The sequence below is a fragment of the Cygnus atratus genome, chromosome 4 (assembly GCF_013377495.2).
Source record: "Cygnus atratus isolate AKBS03 ecotype Queensland, Australia chromosome 4, CAtr_DNAZoo_HiC_assembly, whole genome shotgun sequence".
NCBI lineage: Eukaryota > Metazoa > Chordata > Aves > Anseriformes > Anatidae > Cygnus > Cygnus atratus.
This window is the reverse complement of record NC_066365.1, coordinates 11,849,189-11,870,528: the sequence shown is the minus strand read 5'-3', so window position 1 is coordinate 11,870,528 and position 21,340 is coordinate 11,849,189. Positions and strand designations below refer to the sequence as shown.

The window sequence follows — 21,340 nt, the reverse complement described above, 5'->3', positions numbered from 1 at the left end:
GGATTTTTGACACTTTGTATGTTTTCTGTGAATCTTTTCCAGGCTTCTCACCTGGATTTTTAATCTGTTTGGCTGCAGTTGCTGCTGATGGGAGGGAATGGTTTCTTGGCTGGGCACCCGTTTGCAATGAATTTCCCCTAGTCCCCTTAGGGAGGAAGCTGTGCACGTCCCTGCCTGCTGAAAGAATGTGGAATGACTCCAACCACTACTGTCAGGGATTTTTTGTACGCAGGCTTTCTTGTGCCCTGTCTCTTGCATATATTTCCCTCCAACACAGGCAGCATGAGCCTTCTGGCTTGGGAACCACTGTCCTGTGGACCATCCTACACTCTTCTGGGAAGTCTGGCCGCAGCTTGCTGCATGTGGTCTCACGTTGGCCAGGGGAGTGATTGAACAGCTGGAGAACCTGTCTGAAGGAGCCCAGCACGTTTTGCATAGATAAGATGAAGAGATGACTCAGTTTTTAAGCATGGATGTAGGGAACAAGTTGGAGGCAGCTCTGCAGGACTAACACTGAAGGAGACAGGGCCTGACCATGACGAATCCAATCGTAATGCCTGCTGTACTGGCAACTGGAAAATAATAATGGGGGCAACTGGATTGAGACTGGTTCAGGTGTTGGTGGTCCTGGTACCTTGCAGCAGTATCCCCCACAGATTAGGGACCAACTATAGTCTTGTAGTGTTTTCAGCTATATTATATTGAGATTGGGTGGGTGGCTTCATGCTTTCATATAAACAAAAGCTCCTAGCTCCATGGTTTCCTGGTATCTTCCCCTCTGGTATCTGATGCCTAAAGAGTCCCAGGCTTTTGGGTCTTAGGTCAGTGCTTGGACTCAAGAAGAGCATTGTGCAGCTGTTGTGGGGAAAGCAACCCTGAAGCCCTAGCTGAATGTCAGCCAAGTCTGAGGGCTTTGCTGGCTTATTTCCCCCCTCTGTCCATGCTGTCCTCAGCATGCCCTGGGCAGTAGACCCCAACTCTACCTAGGCATACTTGCACACATGCCCAGGATCCTCTGCAGAGGTGGTTGAGGCGATGGATCATCCATGTTCCCTGACCTTCCACCTTGGGGGCCAAGCATGTCACCCACTCAGGGGGACTGCAGAAGACATCCAGCTGGAGACAAAACTTGGGGTTCATGTGCCATGGGAAGAATGTCAAGGGGCGATTGCTGGAGAAGCACTGCAGACTCATGCCTCTCACTTGTATTGCTGGTTGGGGAAAGGAGTTTTTCTTGGCTTGTGACAGACTGCCAACCCCTTTTCCTGTGTCCAGGCTCCCGGTGGTCCCTGAGCACAAGAAAGCTGGCAAGATATGGCTCCCTGCATGTACCTGCTAGCCCCATGGAGGACAGGTTCCAAGGAGCTGGACACAGGTGCTGACCAATACATATTTGCAGCACTGATGAGTTTGGCGGGGAGGTTGCATGCTTTCCACATGAGATGAGGCTGAGACTCGAAGCCTCAAGACAAATGCGGGGCAAGCAGTGCTGCTGGGAGCTCTTTTGTCTAGGTCGGTGACATCGACACCTTGCTTCAGTACATCCCTCAAAGCTAGGGATATCCCAGGACAATCTTGGGTCTCTGGAGATCACTTGACCAATAGTTATTATCACTCTGCATGCTCACATGTACAGGGACATCCCCTAGCCATCCACTCAAGGTAGCACAGGACAGGCTCAGTTCTGCTTTGGCTTCTTGGAAAGCAGCAGCAGCACAACACCATAAGAGAGGGGAAGGATACTCTTGTAAGAAGTCCAGAGCAGGCAGAGCACAGAGAAGCTCTCAGACTCCACAGCATCCAGGATGTAGGCGACAATGAGCTGCGTGAAGATCCAGGTCGTGCCACGGTAGAGGAGCTTTGCAACACGGGAGGTGGCCCAGGCACTGAGGAAGGGATGGATGCGGTAGTCAGCCTCTACCATGATGGCCCAGCACAGGAAACCAAAGACGTGCCCGGGCCGGAGGCCGTGCCACCAGGCGGAGAAGGCGAAAGTGGCGAGGAGCGGCTGGGCTGGGCAGCGCTGGAAGACCAGCCTCCGCAGCCAGCGGGACGTGCTCTTGTTCCAGGTTCGGGCAAAGACAGCCAGGCGGTGTGTGGTCTCCAGCACCCACAGGTCACGGCCTGAAAGGTCTCCCTGCCCCACCACCAGCCCAAAGCCTGCCATCTCGAGAAGGGCCTCATCCAGTACCCACTGTGTGTAGTAGGCCAGCCTGAAGAGCAGGGCCCGCATCCACGTGTGGCACAGGCTGGCCAGGATGGAGCAGCCCTGTGCGCAGGGCAGCCAGCCCTCCAGCCCCACACGCAGCGCCTGCAGTGCCAGTGCCCCAAGGCACCTCCGGCCAGCAGCCTCCAGTGGCAGGGGGACAGCCCCCAAGGACTCGGCTTGGACCTGAAACCTGCTGAAGGGGTACAGGGGACCTCCGAGGAGGGCTGGGAAAAAGAGCAGGTAGCTGCAGAGAGGCAAGGCTTGCTGCAAAAGCCCCTGGCCTGTCTGGGGCAGAACGGTCCCTTCGTGGATGTCCAGGGCCAGAGATGTCACTTTCTGGGTGAGCAGCATAATGGCGGAGAGGGCAACAGCTGGTCTGAAAGGAGAAAGCACCGGGGAGCTGCTGAGGGTGCCTTGAAAGGAGCGTATGGGCACACATGTTGTCCCTCCCACCTCCCCGCTGCCATGCCCACAATGCCATCCATCAGCAGGGATGCAGCTGGGGGCCAAGGAGAGACCAACCAGCTTGGCCTGGGTGGGCCTCCACCCATCCAAAATGGCTGGGAAGGTGGAGAGGGAGGGAGGCAGGGCTGGAAGGTTACCTGGCATCCTCTGACTCCAGCGCCAAGCTGCCCAGGCCCAGGTGGCAGAGCGTCTGCCAGCACATCTGGAGGCCAAAGACCCAGGTGTGGACGTGAGCTGGGCTGACGGAGAGGAGGACGAGCACAGAGCCAGCAGCGGGGATAAGAAGTAACACGGCATAGCTGCCCATGGCTGTGACTGCAAGGAGACATCCTCCAGCGAGGAGGAATGTGTACCTAGAAGAGACCAGATGCCCTTTGACTGGCTTTTGGGGAAAACGGCGCTTGAGGCTCCAGCCCTGGTGATGGTAGTAGAGTGTAGTCTGAGGCAAGCAGCCTCCACAGTGCCCTGCAGTCTGCCTCTCGTGGCAGACGCTTGGTCTCTTGTGGGGCTGAGGGGTCACTAGCACCCCACCATAGCTGCAAGGCAGGGACGGGGGGACTAGGCTGGGTATCACAGCCCCTGCCTGGCCCCCATCTTTGTCACATCAGAGACAGTTCCCATTCCCTCCCTGCTCCCTTTGCCCATGCACTCATCCCAGTACACCCCTAAAACCATCTCTTTCAACAGGAGAGTCTGGCCTGGCTGTTTTAGCCTTAACCAGCCTGAACTGGCCCCACTGCACAAAGAGGGGAGTTGGACAGCTCACGTCCATACCTACATCAGCAGGGAATCGCTACCTTGCGTCCCACTGCACTTCTGGCTAGGAGAGACCCAGAAAGCACCCACGGACACAACCTGCCCTTGTCGCAGCAGCAGAGGTGGCGACCACGTACCGAGCAGTCAGAGAGAGTTGCCCCGAAGCACAGAGCTGGTGGAAGAGAGCAGCGAAGGGGAAAGCTGCCAGCTGGTACCAGGCTGCAGGGAGAAGGATGAGCAGGTCCGCCCAGCGCATTGAGCACCGTGCTTCTTTGGCTGCCTCTGCCACCTGGAAAATGGACTGAGCCAAGGGCTTCTCTGTCTCTGCTTTATATCTGGCAGGACCACGTCACAAACAGCAAAAAAACAGAGCAGAGCCAAGGAAACAGAGATATCTGCAGGAAGAGGTGCGTGTTTTTTGCATTCGTCAGTGCTGGCTCCTTGAAGCACCTCTCTCCCAAGGTCTGTGAGCAGGTGGAAAAAGTTAGGGGTTGGTTATTTGCTCTGCCAGATGCCCGTGCCATTACCACGTGCTTTGCAGGCAGTGAGAGTGAGCACCGAGATGAGAGCCTCTTTGAGCTGCCAAATGTGTCATGCTGGGATGCACTTCAGAGCAAGATCCCCAGGTACAGAAGAGGCTTGGCCTCAGCTCAGTGGAAAGCTGTGGCTCTTTCCCATCTCTGGCCTTGCTTGTCGTGGGGTGGTGGTGGGGATCTCCTGCTGTTTAAATTCCTGGTGACAGAGAGAAGATGGACTCTGTCACCTCTGCAAAAAGCCAGGGGAGGGTGAGCCCATCAACCCCAGCACTCAGCCTGAGCCACAGGGCCTTTTCACTTACCAGACATAAAGAAATAGTTTTATTCTCCCTGAACATTTTTTCTTTGAGAAGATAAAAAATGGAATCACAGACATACTTGAGATCGCAGAAATCAGCTGTTGCTGTTAAACTGCACATTGGTTCAGAAATGTGTCATGTGGGAAAGCAAAATTTCCTCTTTTTGTCAGACTTGAAAGGTGATTTGAAGACTGAGCTCTAGGGTGATCTGAAGGCAGTTGCTATTGCTCTCAAAATGCTACTAGCGGTATTTCATAGCTAAATAGACCAAAAAAAAAATGCCCACAAAAACAAAGTCAGTCAGTCTACAGGACTTCGTTTTTTCAATTTTCTTTGTGAGATACAGGTAAGAAAAGCTAGGTGAATTCAAATGGAAAGCTCACGCTTGTTTTTGTTTGGTTGGTTTTGGTTTTTGTTTTATTCCATTGATATCTGCTTTATTTTAGGCATATGAACAGTGTGATTGTGAAGAGAAATGCCATGGAATTTTCCTCTGTATGAAAAAAATTTACTTATTAGAGGGGCAGAAGGAGTAAGGTTTTTCCCTTCATTGGACGAATGATTAAAAATATTTAGATTTGCCTGTTTTTCAGTAAAAAAGAGCAAAATTTGTGCTTAATATTACAGAAAAATCTGTTCTCATCCAAAAAAAAAAAAAAAGAAAGAAAGAAATTTTAATTTTAAAACTTTTATGAATGTTTCTACTCTTCACTGAGCATTTCAAGTCACCATGATGTTGGCAAGCCTACCATATTGTTTGGAATGGTTATAAGAAGGCAGGGAACAAAACCCCATGGAAAAAAATGATTCAGAGTGAATACTGCAGGAGAACTGGCTCTTCATTTTGCTGTGTTTGTAAGGTATATTTTAAGAGGAAGACATTAAACATTTGCAGTTCGTATGTGATAGCACTGGAGAGAAGCTTTTTCCATGTAACTTCTGGCATGCATGGCATTCAGCAACAGCCTGGTTTCACAGGACTCATCCTGCCAAATCCATGGAGCCCAGCACTAACTTTGCTGAGTAAATATTTTTCAAGGCCTTTGCAGTGCCTATTTAAGCAATTCACTGCTATGGTTCGGAAAAAATGCCATTGCTTTTCAAGAAGCAGAAATGAATTTCCACAGTAGCATTGGAAATGTGATGCACAGCTCATGCCGCTTATTTTATAATGTTAGCTGCTGGGCTGTGAAAGTGTGATCTTAAAGTGAGTGTATGAGCCAGAGAGAAACCTGTGAGAGAGCTTTATTTGTTTCATTTGTATGTACTACACAAGCAACAACCCTGTTCCTGTCTGAGGAATTAATTCTTTGACAGCAAATGAGGAAGAAGTGGGATGAGCAGTGTCAGAGCAAAATGTGGTCATGAAATCTGAGCAGATGTGACTCAGACACTAGTCGTGGGCTACTATTCTGAAAGTTTTTAAGTTTTAAGCTGTTTTAAAGCTGTTTTATTCTGAAAGTTTTTAAGTTTTAAGCTGTTTTAAAGCTGTTTTAAAGTTTTAAGCTGCTTTCTTAGTGGAATATAGTGCTGCTTCAGGAACAGTTTTGGTGGCCTGTTGTAATGCAGCATATACTGATCTTATACATATTTAAGAGATATATATGATACACATATATTAATTTGCAGGACACGCAGCAAAGTGAAAGGTAAGAATCAAAAGCAAAATATATATATATATTTTAAAGAAAAAAGTCAGACCAGTGGGCTTAGTCTTTATCCTAGAGAAAAGCACATAAATAGGAAGGAAGGCTATTAAAAAAAAATAAGGTTTAGGAAGCTTGGACTGAGCTCCTGTCTCAGTCTTTCTCTATGACCTTGGGCAACCTGGACTTTCCCACCACAAAACAAGATGATAGTTTCTGTCTCCCTTTGGTGTTAAAAGTCAGAATCAACTAAAAACCTTGGGACTTCACATTTGGCTGTGATAAGCAGAACATGAAAGTGCCTAAATAAGAAGGGAATTAAAAAATAAATGCAAGGGTTTATTAAAACACAAAAATGCAAAAACTCTTCCTTTGTTTGCAGGGACTGGTCCCTTACTGGCTTTTTGCTACTTGTTGCCATTACAGATTTGCTGTCTGCTGCCTGTAAATGGCCCGTGGTTGCTTGTGGTAAAGACATTTTTGTCTTCCTGGAAAAAAGGCTGAACCCCAGAAGTTTAAGGATAGTGACAAACTCTCTTATTGTAGCCATGACCCCAGTCAGAGAGGTCTGAGAAATCTCTCTGCCCCACGGTGATGTAGCTTTGAGCTAGGTTCTTCTGGCTGGTGACTCCTGTTGCCTGGCTCTAGGTGTACAGGGACATCTGGTCAATGGAGACTTAGTCTGAAGTTAGGGAAATTAGAGAAGATTCAAGAGTCTGGTCTGAGCCTGGGTAAAACCCATCTTTTTGAATGGCCTGCACCACTGAACAAATAGCCTGGCCCTCATACTCAGCTCGATGTGACTGTTAATGAAGTGGGTTTATCCAGAGTCCTAGCTGCTAAGGAAGGGTTTGGTGGCGGTTGTCTTCTGCGTAAAAGTAGGCTGAGACACACTGTGAATACGTTGTTTCCGGACTGTACTGTATGAATGGACTTTCTGAAATAGTTATTAATTTTTTGCCTTGAAAACTTTTTCCTTCAGGTCTGCTGTGTTGTTTGGTGTGCTTGAATGCAGAAGAGAAAACAACAATAACAACAACAACAACAAAAAAAAACAACAGCTGCTCATGAAAGGGAGACACAAGGTGGAGGTGATGACTCTAGGGATATTTCCTGCAAGGAGAGGGACCTTGAGGGTCTTTGTGAAATAGTGGTTCAGGACTGCAATGGAAGGAGGACCATCTCTGAGAAACCTGGTACCCAGCCTTGGTTGTGGAAGAGGAACTGGGCAAGTGGAAGGACGTTTCATAGAGCAGCACTACTGAGATCCCCACTGGGGTGTTCAGTCTTTGCAGCAGGGTATTGTCTGTCAGGTTTACAGTACGCATCATATTTATACTATGCAGTATGCTTGCATGCTTAGCAGTTTCGTTAGATTTGCACTGTGGCATAGCCTTTTGACCATTTCTTGGTGTGAAAGCTTTCCAAGTTAAACAGATACTCTGTCCCGTTTCACAACAAAATGTAGACTTGAGGAACTAAGGTCTGGAAAGCAAATGACTATTATACTCTGCAACAAAAGCGACCTCGATGTCATTCTGTTCTGACTAACAGAATTCAGGTTCTGTTAGTCCAGTTCCTTGCTGCACATTTTGTGTGAGTGCTGCTGTTTCCACCTGACACCACTGGGTACACAAGCAATGCTATGTGGACTGCTGGAGAGGCCTCTCTCTCTCTCTCTCTCTCTCTCTCTCTATCTGTCTCTCTCTTTTTTTTTTTTTCTTGTTAGAATGAGTGGTTCCAAGCAAACTTTTGCTTATGCATGCATCAATATATACTAATGGATGCTCTGTACTCATTTTCATTGACATCTGCAGGAGATGTTACCAAAACAAAACTAGAACAACAACCAAACCAAACCCCCTTGATACTGCTTTTTTTTTCAGACAGAGTAGTTTGTGGAGCAGTACAGGCATGCGATCGGCTTGCTACATGCACACAGAAACTTAGCAAGACTGTAAGTATATTCAGTTTAGTTGCAAACTAACCACAACCCACAGCTTCAGAGTCATTGTGTCAGGTTCTAAATAAGTCTGACAGCTCGTGTAAGATCTTTCTTTCTGCTCCTGTTCAGTATAGGGATGGCTTCGGTGCTTTTGTTTTCTGGGAATGTGATAAGCACAGTGGTGCCTTCTATAAATAAGTCAGTCTTGCTGCTGATGTTGAGCAGGGTAGTGTATAACTAACCTTGCTGTGGTTCCAGATGTCTGCAAGGTATTTAAAAGAAACCAGTGAAAAATAATACTAAAAATATGCGGTATCTATAAATCAGTAAGCTGCTAAAATATCTTTCATATTACTTTTAGATCAACAAGATTTTGCTAGAGAGAGGGAAGAAAGAAGGTCGTCAGGTAATTATGCAGTCATTTAGTCTTTGCCAGTAAACTGGAAGAATCTGCAGGTTCATCTGTGATGCGTTAGGCAAAATGTTGCCTCAAATCTGTTTTCTCCCAGAGTTCAGGTCTTCTGTGTTCGATGGTAAGTCCTGCAATATTTTCATGCACTTTAATTCCGCAACACACGTCTTGTAGTTTCCTCTCTGAGGCTCCTCTTACCTTGTTGTGTGCTCTGTTCAGCAGTACTTCTGTAACTCTTCTTGAACACATGCAGGCATTTATTCTGAGGTCTGAGGGGTGCACTGGCACTACCTACCCATGTGGACTCCTTTTCAGTCAAGATTTAAACCCTCACACGGTTTCTTCAGCTTCTGATGGACAAAAAGGTACACGTGCTGTTTTGTATAAGTGCCTGAGGACATGACTGTGGACGTTTCCTAAAGAAGCAGTTCAAGTTCTGAGCAGTACTGACTATTTGGTGGAGCAGTGCTGCCCTCAAGTGGCATTTTTTTGGGCCATTTTCGGTGTCGGCACTTTCAAACTGCTGTGCATACGCTCTGAGAAAGGCTCGTGCAGTCACAGTAATTTTTCTACCTTTCATGAAGTGAAAGTCCAGTTGGGACAGGTGGATTTATCTGAAATGATTGAGAAAGACCTGCCTGATGAACCCTGAGTAAATGCTGTTGCTGGCCTGTGGCTGAAGTTTGGTGTCCTCCAGTGCAAATCAAATAGCAGGTCCTCCTTCCGTGTAGCTGTCAGTCACGTTCATGTTGTCACGACTTTTGGACCTCGACCAGATGCTAGCTCAAAGTCTATGCATAGTGGTGCTGCTAATACTGGCTTTGCAAGGCTTTTCATTTCTTCCTCCCGGTGGGGATAGTAAAAATGTGTTTTTGTGCAAATTAAATTTGAGAGTAGCCAGCGGGAAGCATTTAAAAGGCTGCCTCAATGCTCTTATACACTGTTTTAATGTACAGCTGTGACTGCAAACATTTCAGCAGCTTTAAATCCCTGAGTAACTTCTGAAGCACAGACAGCCCTGTACCTTTATAAAGCCTGTTGGCTCAGCGTCTACAGTCTGCTTACTTCCCACTTTTGCAAATGTTTTGCAGTTCTGTAGCGTGTACTTCCCAGAATGCTAGTACAGTGTCTCTGTGCTTTGCTAGGATATTCAGTGGATGTGTTAGGCTGAACATGTTCCTCAATACACTTTTGACAAGCAAAATAGCATCTAGTAGAGGTGGCTTGGAGGCCCATTCTGGCCGTGAATGCAAAATTAATACATAAAGCCATCACAGTACACAGAGAAGACTGAGCTGAAATTACATGAGACTGGGCTATTTATAGCTGCAAATCTGGGGTTACAGAGTATCTGGTGCTTCATAGGGCCCACACAAAGTCTCTTCTCCTCAGTTCCTTTTTATTAAGTCAGGCCTCTTATTGGCGAAGGGAAAAACAACCAACTCTGTCTTTAAACCTTCCAAAGATCTGTAGCATCAGCTCTCCTAGAATATCAGTAAGGAAAGGCAATAGTGAATTTCCTTGATGTATGTTTTTGATTTTTTTTTTCTCAGTGAGGCATCAAGGGAGCTCATGATTTGTTTCCCCTTGAAGCAATAACTGATGGATAAACCTGTACAGTCCTGTAGTGTGGAAGACAAACAGGAGAAAAATCAGGCCTTGTTAAACATTTCCTTATCCATCCCTGATTTTCCTTCTGTCTGTCTTCCATATTACAGGATTCACTGACTCTGTTTAATCTTTAGAAATAGCTCTTCCAGACAGACAAGTGCTTCTCTGTTTCAGGTTCGTAACAGTGACTGTGGCTTCTCTGTAGCTGCAGGACAAGTGGGTCTCTGGCCATGGTCATTAGATGCATAATTTTTCGTATGCTAGGTATTGGGTCACTTTGACCTGAACAATAAATTTGCTTTCATCACCATGTCCCACCATCCAGCCTGCTAATGGACTGCTCTCAGCAGGAGAGTTGATGTGATCTCTCCAGTTATTTTTCCAGGCATGGGAGCTGGTATTCCTCAAAGAGGAAAGTTTGTAGCTCCAAGTTGCCACTACAAGTTGTCTGTTGCATCAGTTTAAGCACTTTACTACTGGAAATTCAAGGGAAGCTGTCGCTGACCGGCGAAGAGATACAAAAAGGAATGCTGGCAGTAAACACTGAGAGAAGTAAGTCATACTCTGAACAACGTATTTGCATTCTTCCAAAGAGGAATTGGGTTTACAAAAAAAGAAAAAAAGAAAGAAAAAAAAAAGCCCAAGGTCTCAGGACCACAGAGAAGTGCCCCATTAAGTAGGGGCACTGGCCACACAGGCAGCCCACCTCCAGTGCCTCTCCCAGCAAATCCAGTGAGACCTGGAAGGGACACAATGTATGTCCCAGCCTCTCTCTCTTCTCCCAGATGGTTCTGAGGTTCAAGTGCTGATCTTTCTCAAAGCTCATTTAAGACTCCACCACCTGTTGTTTTATCTACTCAGGTTCCCTACTCCCAGTCCCAGAGCAGCATTAGTAGTCTCCCACCACACTCTCTTGAGTAAAACCATTAGAGCCAGTGGATTTATTTGGAGACTCCTTGCAGGGAGGGTCCTGGGTGGCTCTGGTACTTGTGTCCCCCTCTTTCGTGCTGCCCTTCCCAGTGCTGATGTCTTTGGATGGGTGGTTGCAGCTATCTTGTTTTCAGCCCCATTAATCAGTGATAGTTGGTAACCCCATAAAGCAGGGGCTTGCCATGATGGTGGACTCACCCTGTGCTCCAGAGGTCAGGCACCAGCAATTTTGCTTTAAGTCAGAGCTTGTAGAGGTAGAGTGACCCTCTGTCACTCTCCCTTCTCTACTCCAGCTATGGAGACAAGCTGTTGCAGCCTGCCCTGAAGCCCATGGAGATGGCACTGGGACAAGAGGAATCAGGAGGGAAGGATAGCCGGCTCCACCCTAGCCAAGCAATCCTGTGGACAGAAGAGATGCTGGAGGTGCCTGTTTTCCAGGCTAACTTCATCCAACTTCTCCACCAAGCCAGGGAAAAAGGAACCAAGGTGGCCATGGGCAGCAGGAGCAGGAGGCCTGTCTGACCCCAGCTCTAGGTGCCCAACTCACCAAGTCCTCTTCTGATATTCATGGCACAGGCTCCAGCTGAAACTAGGGCTTGAAACCAGGACTAGGCCCATGGAGGAAGCTATGCCAAAGGAGATACAACTCCAAAGGGACCGCAGACCATGGGTAACCCATGTCAGAGCACATATTTACTCAAAGGATCTGCTGCCCTTGGAGGAAGCAATGTCAGAACAGGTATGAACACAAAGGGATTATGGGCCATGTGCAACCTATACCAGAACAGGAATTGCCCCAAAGAGACTGCAGGACACAGAGAAAGCTGTGTTAGAGCAGAGAAGCAGGAATAAGCAAAGAGAATCAAAAAATAAACCCTTATGGCCTAATTCCAGCCTTCTGAATTGCCCGCCATCCCTCAGAAAGAAGGGAGGGAGTGTAACACACAGTAAAAAACAAGGAAGTAGAGAGTAGCAAGAAGGGAGGAGTGGTGTTGGCCTGAAGTTGAGCATTGGGAAGACATTGCCGTAAGTGCTAGTGTAATTGTTTTGTATCTTCTTTGTTTCTCAATACCCAAACCAGTAATTAAAAGCTTATGGAAATAAATTATTAAATTAAGTGAATTTTCCACAGATCGAGTCTTGCAGCTCTTGAGCTCAGCCACATCACTTGCACCAAGTGCAGGATAGGAGCCAGCCCCGTGCCCTTCCTTATGCCAGAGGTGGCAGAAGAGGTGGTTTATTTTCAAGGCAGAATATAATCAGGAACTCTTTTCTCTCAGTGTTGAGACTGAGACCCAGTAGAACCAGATCCTTTTGTACCTCCTAAGGTTTCAGGATATTTAGAACAGAGGCTGATCCCATTGGAGACTGTACTCCATTCTGGTTCCCCTCAAACTGACCACAGAGTTCTCGAGACAAAATGTATGCAGCTCTGGGGACCATGCACAGTAGTGAGTGGTGGGGAATAAAGGTCTAGGGCTGCCTGCTGTTCCCTTCCAGCTCCTTTCATGGGAAGTTGTGAAGCACCTGGTAGGGGGTAGAGAATATGGTGGGCAGTCTGTGGGGCACAGTAGAGGTCAGAGACACCTAGAGGGTGCACCCAGGAGGTTGGGAGAATACAAGGGTATATGGGGGCACCTAGGGTGGCCATGACCACTCTGGATGGGATCAGAGGTACCCAAAGGGTACCCACAGGGGAGTAGGGTCCCAGGGTCCCCCCATAAGCTGATGCTGGAGCCCAGGCCTGTGACACCTCCTTTATTGTATGTCCTAGAACAGCCCCTGCCAGAAGCAAGGGGGGATCCACCTCTCCACACATTTGCCCCCACATCAAGCCTCATCAGGGGACGCATGGGTGCCAGCGAGGTGCACAGGCCACCCATCAAGGCAGGCAACACGCACATGGTGCTGGAGCTGCCGGGCCCGGTAGTTGCAAGGGGGCCGGGTGTCCCCACCCCGCAGGCGGCAGGCTGTGATGCCCATGGGTGATGAGGTGCTATGGATCCCCATAGCATCAGCAGGGTTCTTGCAGGTGGCTACCAGGTCCTCAGCCGGTGCATGCACGAAGGTGTTGGAGGGCTTGCAAGGCCGCCCTGAGGCCGTCACTTGCCGTCGTGCCAGCATGACCTGGCAGTAGCGGTGCCCCATGAGCCCGAGTGTCCGGGGATGGTCCACATGCTGCCGCAGGAACTTCTCATAGCGGGTCTCACCCACCGCCCCTGCTACTGTTGCCAGCACCAGAACCACGCATAGAGTCCAGCTCGCCATGAGTACCTGTGATAAGTAGGGTCAGGGCCATCGGGACTGCAGGAGCCCTGAATGAAAAACCCATCCTGGACACCCGAGTCCCTTGCAGATTCCACTCCCAGACACCCTGGTCCCTTATAGATCCCCTCCAAATGCATGAGGAAGCCCCCCTCTGACTCCTGGTTCCACTACAAAAGTCCCCTGGACACCTGGGTCATCTGTTGATCCCATCCAGATTCCTGGGTCCCTTACAGAACACCCCACGAGCACTAGGTCCCCTACAGTCCTGCACCCCGCAAGTGTCTGGGTCTCCTATGGAACACCCCCCTGGACATATGGATCCCCTATCAATTCCCCCCATGCTTGGACACCTGGATCCCCACCATACTCCTGCTCTCCCACTAGATGCTTGGGTTCCTTGTGGTTCCCTCCCACAGAAACTTTGGTCCCATATGTATCCCTCACCCTCACCTGTGTGAGCACCTCAGTTTCCCTTCGGGCGTGAGGGTCTCCTGGTCCCTCCCACTCCCCCGTGCCTCTTTTATACTTACCCAAGCTAGGCCCAAAAGGCAAGGGGCCAGGAGGAGGGACAGGGCAAAGAGCAAGGTCCAGTGTGCGGGGGGGAACCTGGCACCCAGGAGGCCCCGCTCCCCTCACATCCCTCCACCCCTCAAGGTCATTAGGGAATCATTAATGGACCACATGACTGTCTGCATACATCCCCTCAGGTGCCTCCTGCCCATTTCACCATAGGCAACATATTTTCACCTGAGGCCACATGTACCATAAGGGGCAGGTCCTCTTGGTGGAGGGGGCAAGATGCACGTGAAAAGGTGCTATGAAGAACTGGATTGAACAGGAAGACGTGGTTCCTGTAGGGAACCATGACAAGACATTGGGTTTAAGTGGCAAAATTTTGGTAGCAAGTGGGGCTGCATGGCTGGCCTCTGTGAGAGGAGACCAGAAGCTGCCATATGTTAGATTAGAGCCAGCAATAGTCAGCTTGAAAAGGGACCCACCACTTGCCAAAACCTTGCCACATAAACACATGGGAAGATCCCTGGGTTGACCTGAAAGGAAATCAGAGGTCCCTGGGCACACAGGAAGGCAATTAGATTCACTTGCTTTGAATTGAAAGGCAGCTAGATACCATTGCTGAACATGCAAAGAGACTTGCAGGTCCCCTGTGGAACAGAGGGGCGCTTGGAGGCATCTCAGCCGAGCCAAATGGTGATCAGATGTCCCTGGGTCAAGCTGAAGGGCACTCAGAGGCCCCTGGGGCTCACAGAAAGACACTTGGAGGATGACAGAAAGGAATCTGTTACCCTGTGGGGTATAAACAAGCCTATTCTAAGGCTCCTGTGCTGAACCTCAGGTAAAGCAAACAGAAGCCAACAGCACCGTCACACATCCTGCACCCAGCCCAGCAGGCAGCCCGACAGCAGCAGTGCTGGGAACTGTGCTGCCACACAGGGCCTGCAACCCCCCGAACCACTGCCAGTGCCACTGCCACAGCCACAGCCATGGTGGGCACCACCAGTGCCACCAGGACATTACTGTAGCATACTGCCACCCACGACCGGCACTGGGTTAAGATGCAGCATGGGAAAACCCTGCCACAGCTGTGGCAGGCCCCTCAGCAAGGATGCCACCTGCTTAACCAGCCAGGCAGGCCCTAAATGATGCTGCAGCTTTGGTGGCTTCTCCCAGACATGGAGCGGTGCTAGAATCACAGCACAAAATAATGCTAAGAAATAAAACTTGTAGCTATGAAAACCAGAGTAGCCATTGCTCAGACACTGGCTGGCCATTGGTCTGCTTCTGGGAGGCGGTGAGTGATGGCTCCCCCCTTCAGATTATGTCTCTTGTTCTTTTTCTCTTTCCTTCTCCTCTCCCACTTTCCCAGGGGACATGCGTAGCACGGCTGGATGAAGACAATACAGGCAACCTCCATTGTTTTGTTTCACACCCTTTATTCACTGGGGAGCAATCCCCCCCGATTCCCTCCCAGAGCCTCCTTGGGAGCCGTGGCTCTCCAGGCAGATGGAGAAAATGCTCTCCTCCTCTTCCATGTCTTCCACCTTTCTCTTCTTTTTGGCTCTCTGGGTCCTGCCAGCTTTTGGGTGGCGGAGGAGCAGCTCTCTCAGGTGCTTCTGCATCAGGACGATGTTTCCTTCCATCCGGCATAGCACCTCATAGGTGTTGTAGGAGTACCCGCAGTGGCAGCACGTCCCTGAGGAAGCTGAGGGCGTCTTGCTCGCCTCCTGGAAACGAGAGGCCAAGGGGGGCATGATGAAAGGGACATGGCCCTTGCGGGGGCTAGAGACATCTGCACCTGGGCTTGGCCTCTTCTTGAGAACTTTGGGTCCTGCTGGGCTGCACCAGGCAGCACGATGTGCAAAGAAAGCCTCAGGCAGGCCCCGTATCTTTCTCCCTCAGGCATCACCCTGTCCCTGTTTCTTCTTCTGAAGATGAGACCCACCTCCAAAGTTTGGGTTACTCTTCCAAGTTTGGGTTACTGACCCAAACTTTAAGGCCTGGCAGTCCCAGCAACCTGGCACTGTCTGGACTGCCCGACCTCCGTCACTCACCTCTCTCTGGCGTCTCCTGGCTTTCCTCCATACGCAAATCCTCCAAAGGAAAACTCCGCCGAGCACGCACAGGGCTGGGCTGCTCCCGTAGAGCACCTCCACGGACCGAAAAGTTGCATCCAGCATGGCCAGCGAGGACCGAAGCTGGCCCAGCAGGTAGGGCAGGTAGGAGCACTGGCTCTCCGTACCAGTGCCCTGGTGCTCCAGGTCCTCAGGAGCCACGTCCCACATAAGCGTGGCCCAGGAGGGCCGGCTGGAACAGCCAAGGCTGCCAGGGAGCAGAGAGGCCACGCAGAGCAGGAAGACAAGGGAGAGCCCCGGGCTGAGCATTTTGCTGCTCCTTCTGAGGGCTTGATCTCTGGCCATCACGAGCAGCACCGCTGTCTGCACGCTGAGTGGGTGATGGTGCCAGCAGCGCCACAGTGCTGTCACCGATGGCCCTGTGACGTCACAAGGCCTTCGTGGGGCACCCAGCAAGAGGGGAAGGTCTTGGCAGGGAGGCAGGGCCCGGGGAGCCGAATTTCTCAGCCGGCTGCTCCTATGGTCACCCCCCCCACCCCCCCGCGGGTCTGGGTCTGCCCTGCCACTGGGGCCTGGGCCGGAGCCCTGGGGGCAGGGGCTGTGCTCCAAAATGCTCAGTGCGGAGGAGCTGTGCTAGTGCAGGGGCATTGCCGAGCCCCCCGGACCCACGCTTGTCCTTCTGTGCTGTTCGTATGGGCTGTGGGGCAGCTGTGGCATTGCCCGCAGCACCGGTGGGGTGCTCAGGGCTTTGGTGGCACAGGCAGGAGCAGACTGCAGGCCCAGCTGGTGACTCCCATACTTGTCAATATTGCATAGAAATGACACAAATATCACTCTTTATTAAATGGATGAAGTTTTCATTCCTTATCTTTCTCCATTTATTGACATAAACTCAAAATATGTAAGTTGCTGGGGCACATTGTTTCCTAATATGAGTCTTGTGACTTTAATGTGTTGCACAGTGGTTAAATTTGGTGGTAGACTGGTGATTGCTTTCTTTCTTCTCACAACCTTCTCACTACTCAGCATGTAGCTTTCGTTTTCTTGTGGTGTGTCAGATAGGGTCATACCATTCTAAAGCACGGTTTGAATCTTTCTTTCCATTGGAAACTCTACATGGCTCGATGAGAGGACTTTTTATTTTGTGGGAGTGTCGATCTGCTTGAGCTACGTAGGAAGGCTGTGCAGAGGGATCTGGATAGGCTGGCTGGCTGGGCCGAGCGCCAAGTGTTAGAGGTCAACAAGGCTCAGTGCAGGGTTCCTTGCACTGGGAGTCCAGAACCCCCACGTAATGCTGCGCGGAAGTGTGACTAAGAAAGCTGCCCGTCGGAAAAAGGACCTGGGGATGTGGTCTTTCGCCAGCGGAATATCAGACATCAGTGTGCTGGCTAATATGGGCAGATGGCCAAGAAGGACCAGACTAGCTTTCTTGGCTTTGTATCAGAAGCAGTGTGGCCAGCAGGTCCAGGGAAGTGATTGTCCCCCTGTACTTGGCTCTGGCTTCTTGGTGTGCACCTCACCCTGTGTTCAGCTTTGGACCCCCCACTGCAAGAAAGACATCTGAGTTGCTGCGAGCAGTGTCCGAAGAAGGGACTATGAAGCTGGTGGAAGGGTCTAGAGAGCAAGTTCTGTGAGGGAAGTTGTTTGCGATGCCATACCTGAGATATGTTTAAATGATATGTTAGATGTGTGTACTTAGCTACATTGGTTTAGTGGTAGACTTGGCAGTAGCTGGGTTAATGGTTGGAACATGATTGGTCTTAGAGGTCTTTTCCAAACCTTACGATTCTGTGATTTCTGTGCTTCTGCTTGGAGCACCTTTCTTCCTTTGGGAGGACTCGTTAGGTCATGCTTTGGTGCAGAGGGGACCTTGCCAGTAGTGTCCCTTTGTGGCCCAAGATGCTTTGGCCTCAAAGGCCATAGCTTGCTTAGTTCTTTGTCAAAAGGACCCTTCCTATGTATCATGGAAGGGAGCTGAGTTCCCTGTAGTGTTGCAGGCAAACAGGCCGGGACAAGAACACAGTGCTATGTGCTCCTCCATGTGAGGAGAAAAGGCCAACCACATTTTCGGTCTGCTTCTGTTCAAGGACTCGGGCGCACTTGTGCGCTCCTGCAGAACAATGGGGAACTGTGGTGTTTTACCTTGAGGGAATTTCACCCTGGGGATAAGAGAATCCATGATCTGAGTGACAGCTGTGGCTGGAGGCTGTAACGGATGCCAGAAGAAGAAAACAATACAGCAGAGCCACCTGGAGACAAGGGAGGGACAGGCCTCATAACAGATCCAGTGCAACTGCCAGCTGGCAAACCCAGCCTGAGCTGTTTTTCGGACCCAGTGACCCAAGCCAACCAGGACCCACACATTTCCTTTTCGAATGGGATCACCATAAGAGGCGGGCCCAAGCCCCAGACTAAGAATGAACTGAACCAACTGCGTGGTCTAGTTGGAATGGGCATGTCGTGGGGCCCTGTGATGGGGAGCGCCATAGACAAAGCGACAAGATGCCCCCGGTAAATAGCAAAGGGATGGAGAGGAGGGGTTGGGTGCCTCGTATGGATTGCATATTGTGGCCAGCACTAGACGTGAGCAAGTGCATGGGCAGTGCGAGGTTGTCTTGGGCCGTCTGGGAGGTAGTGGACTTTCTCCAGCGCAACCCCCATTGCGTATTGTTTTGGATGTGACTTGAGACAAACGGTCCACCGCCGAGTGAAGGCTGGGAGTGGGGCAGCTGTGGTTGGACGGAGCGTGGAGCTGGGACAGCTGACCCAAAGGAGCACCGTGGAATGTCATACTCAGGAAGTCAACCTGTCGGTTTGGCCTACAGAGTCGCCATTGCTCAGGGACACTGGCTGGCCATTGGTCCTGCTTCTGGGAGGCGGTGAGTGGTGTCTCTCCACTTCAGATTACCTCTCTTGTTCTTTTTCTACGTTCCCGGCTCTCCACTTCCCAGGAGACAAGCGTACCAGGTGGATGTAGACATATCACGCAACCTCCATTGTTTGGTTTCACACCCTTTATTCACTGGGGAGCAATTACCCCCCGATTCCCTCCCAGCAGCCTCTCTTGGGAGCCGCCCTCCGGGCTCTCAGGCAGATGGGAGGAAAATTTGCTATCTCCTCTTCCATGTTCTTTGCCATACCTTTCTTTCTTTTGGCTCTCCGGGTCCTGCCAGCTTTTGGGTGGCGGAGGAAGCAGCTCTCTCAGGTTGTTCTGCAGCAGGACGATGTTTCCTGTGACATCCGCCTCTATCCGCTAGCACCTCATCAGGTGTGTCTTAGGGAGTACTCAGAGGCACATGGTCAGCCACATCCCTGAGGAACGCCTGAGGGCGTCTTGCTCGCCACTCCGTGGAAACGAGAGGCCAAGGGGGGGCAGATGAAAGGGGACATGCGCCCTTGCGGGGCCGCTAGGAGGCTATCTGCACCTGGGCTTGGGCACTCTTAGGTGAGAACTTTGGGTAACTGCGTCTGCCGGGGTTGCTGCAACCACGGAAGCACGATGTGCGCAAAAGAAATGCCCTCCAGCGCAGCGCCCCGTACTCTTTCTCCCTCTAGGCATTCACCCTGTATCTCCCTGTTTATTCTTCTTCTGAAGTGTGAGACCCCACCGATCCGTATCTCCCCAGGGCAGGGGATGAGAGGTCCACGGAAGCCCCACAGGGCACCTGGGATCCTACTGAGTCGCTTCATGACCACATCTGGCGTATGTATTGACTCCATGTCCTACCCCCGTGATACCCTGCGACCAAACCTTTATGAGGCCTGTGCATGACTACGGCCCCAGTCCCGATGGCAACCTGGCAATCGTGCGCACTGGACTCTCTTTGGGGCCCACGCTCTCTGCTCTCCGACCTCCCCGTTCACTCACCTTATTCTCTGGAACGTCTCCTGGCTTTTCCGACCTCATATTCTGCAAATTCCTCCAAAGAGAAGAAAAACCCTACCGTCTCGAGCCACGCTCCACAGGGATTGGGCTGCATCCCCGTAGTAGCCCAGACTCCTCCCGATAGGACCCTACGAAAAGTTGCCCTATCCAGCCATGGCCAGCGAGGATGTCCGAAGCTGGCCCCCAGCAAGGATCTAGGGCCTAGGCTACGGTAGCACTGGCTCCTCCCGTAACCAAGTTTGCCCATTGGGCCTCCACGTGTCCTTATAGTGAGCACACGTCCCCACCAATCTTAACGCGCTGGCCCCCAGGAGCGTGCCGGCCGTGTTGAACAGCAAAGGCCCCTCTGTCCCAGGGGTATGCAGAGAGCGCCACCGCAGAGCAGGCGAAGAACAAAGGGCACTGAGCCCCCGGGCTGAGCATTTTCGTATGCTCCTTTCTGACTGGGCATCGATCATTGGCCTCACGCAGCCCCAGTCAGCACACCGCGCTCTGCACGCTGAGTGGGTGATGGCTGCCAGCAGCCCCACAGTGCTGACTCCACCTATGGCCCTGTGACGTCACAAGCCCATTCAGTGTGGGCACTATCACAGCAACGTAGGGTGAAGGTCTTGGCAGGATTGCGCAGGCGGCCCCGGGGAGACGATATTTCTCAGCCGGCATGACTCCTATGGTCACCCCCCCCACACCCCCTCCGCGGTGTCGTGTGTCTGCCATAGCAATGGGGGCCGGTGCCGGAGCACCACTGGGGGCAGGGGCTGTGATCCAAAATGCTTCCAGTGTAGTGTGGAAGGCAGCTGTGCTAGTGCGAGGGCATGCCGTAGCCACCCGACACCCATGCTTGTCCTTCGGCTGTCATATGGGCGTGGGGAAGGCTGTGGTCATTCGCCCGCCGCACCGGTGGGTGTGCTCAGGGGCTTTGGCTGGAACACAGGCTTAGGAGCAGACTGCTAGGCCACAGCTGAGTGACTCCCACACTTGTCAATTAGGCATAGAATATTGACCACAATATCATCTTATTAATGGATGACAGTTTCATTCCTCTACAGTACTTTCTCCATTTATTGGCCATAATACTCAAAATGATGTAAGTTGTTGTCTGTGTGGGGCATTCATTGTTTCCTAATATGAGTCTTGTGAACTTTAATGTGCTTCTGCACAGTGGTTAAATGACGTGGTCTAGACTGGTTGATTGCTTTCTTCTTCACACCTTTCTTCTACATTATGTGCAGCATGTTAGCTTTCGTTTTCGTCCGTTATGGATTCTGTCAAGATCAGTGGTCTCATACACCATTCTAAAGCTTTACGGGTGAATCTTTCTTTCCCACTTGGGACAAATTCTCTACCATGCCTCACGATGAAGAGGACTTTGAATTTTGTGGAGTGTTTCCGATCTGCTTGGAGGCTTACGTAGGAAGGCCTCTAGGCAGAGGGATCGGATTAGGATGGATGGCTGGGCCGAGGCACAGTGTATGAGGTTATAACAAGGGCTAATTGCAGCCTGTGTCCTGCACTGGGAGCACTCTCCCAGCATCCCCTAATCGTAATGCTTGTGGGACTAGTTGTAGCTAGAAAGCTGTCACGGTCGGAAAAGGACCTGGCGGATGTTGGTGGTTCGCGTAGCCACCAGCGCTGAATTCAGACAGCTAGCTGTGCTGGCCTTACTATGGGCAGGTGGCCAAGTAAGACATGCGAAACAGCTTCTTGGTTTTTGTATCAGAAAGTAGTGTGGCCAGCAGGCCCAGGGAAGTGCATTGTCCCCCTGTTTACTTTGGTCTCTGGTCTT

The 21,340-nt window shown here is 50.7% G+C and overlaps 2 protein-coding genes across 2 annotated transcripts; both read right to left on the bottom strand.

The window, feature by feature from the left end:
* Positions 1-1,678: 1,678 nt before the first annotated feature.
* Positions 1,679-3,686, bottom strand: MBOAT4 (membrane bound O-acyltransferase domain containing 4). Its single transcript, XM_035544096.1, has 3 exons — positions 3,568-3,686; positions 2,812-3,027; positions 1,679-2,585 (listed from the first exon to the last, which is right to left on the bottom strand). The coding sequence occupies exons 1-3, from the start codon at positions 3,684-3,686 to the stop codon at positions 1,679-1,681; spliced, it is 1,242 nt and encodes a 413-aa protein (XP_035399989.1).
* An 8,866-nt stretch (positions 3,687-12,552) lies between these two features.
* Positions 12,553-13,567, bottom strand: LOC118246174 (ribonuclease CL2). The gene is made up of 2 exons (XM_035543049.1): positions 13,528-13,567; positions 12,553-13,083 (listed from the first exon to the last, which is right to left on the bottom strand). The coding sequence occupies exon 2, from the start codon at positions 13,075-13,077 to the stop codon at positions 12,640-12,642; it is 438 nt and encodes a 145-aa protein (XP_035398942.1). The 5' UTR covers positions 13,078-13,083; positions 13,528-13,567; the 3' UTR covers positions 12,553-12,639.
* Positions 13,568-21,340: the final 7,773 nt, after the last annotated feature.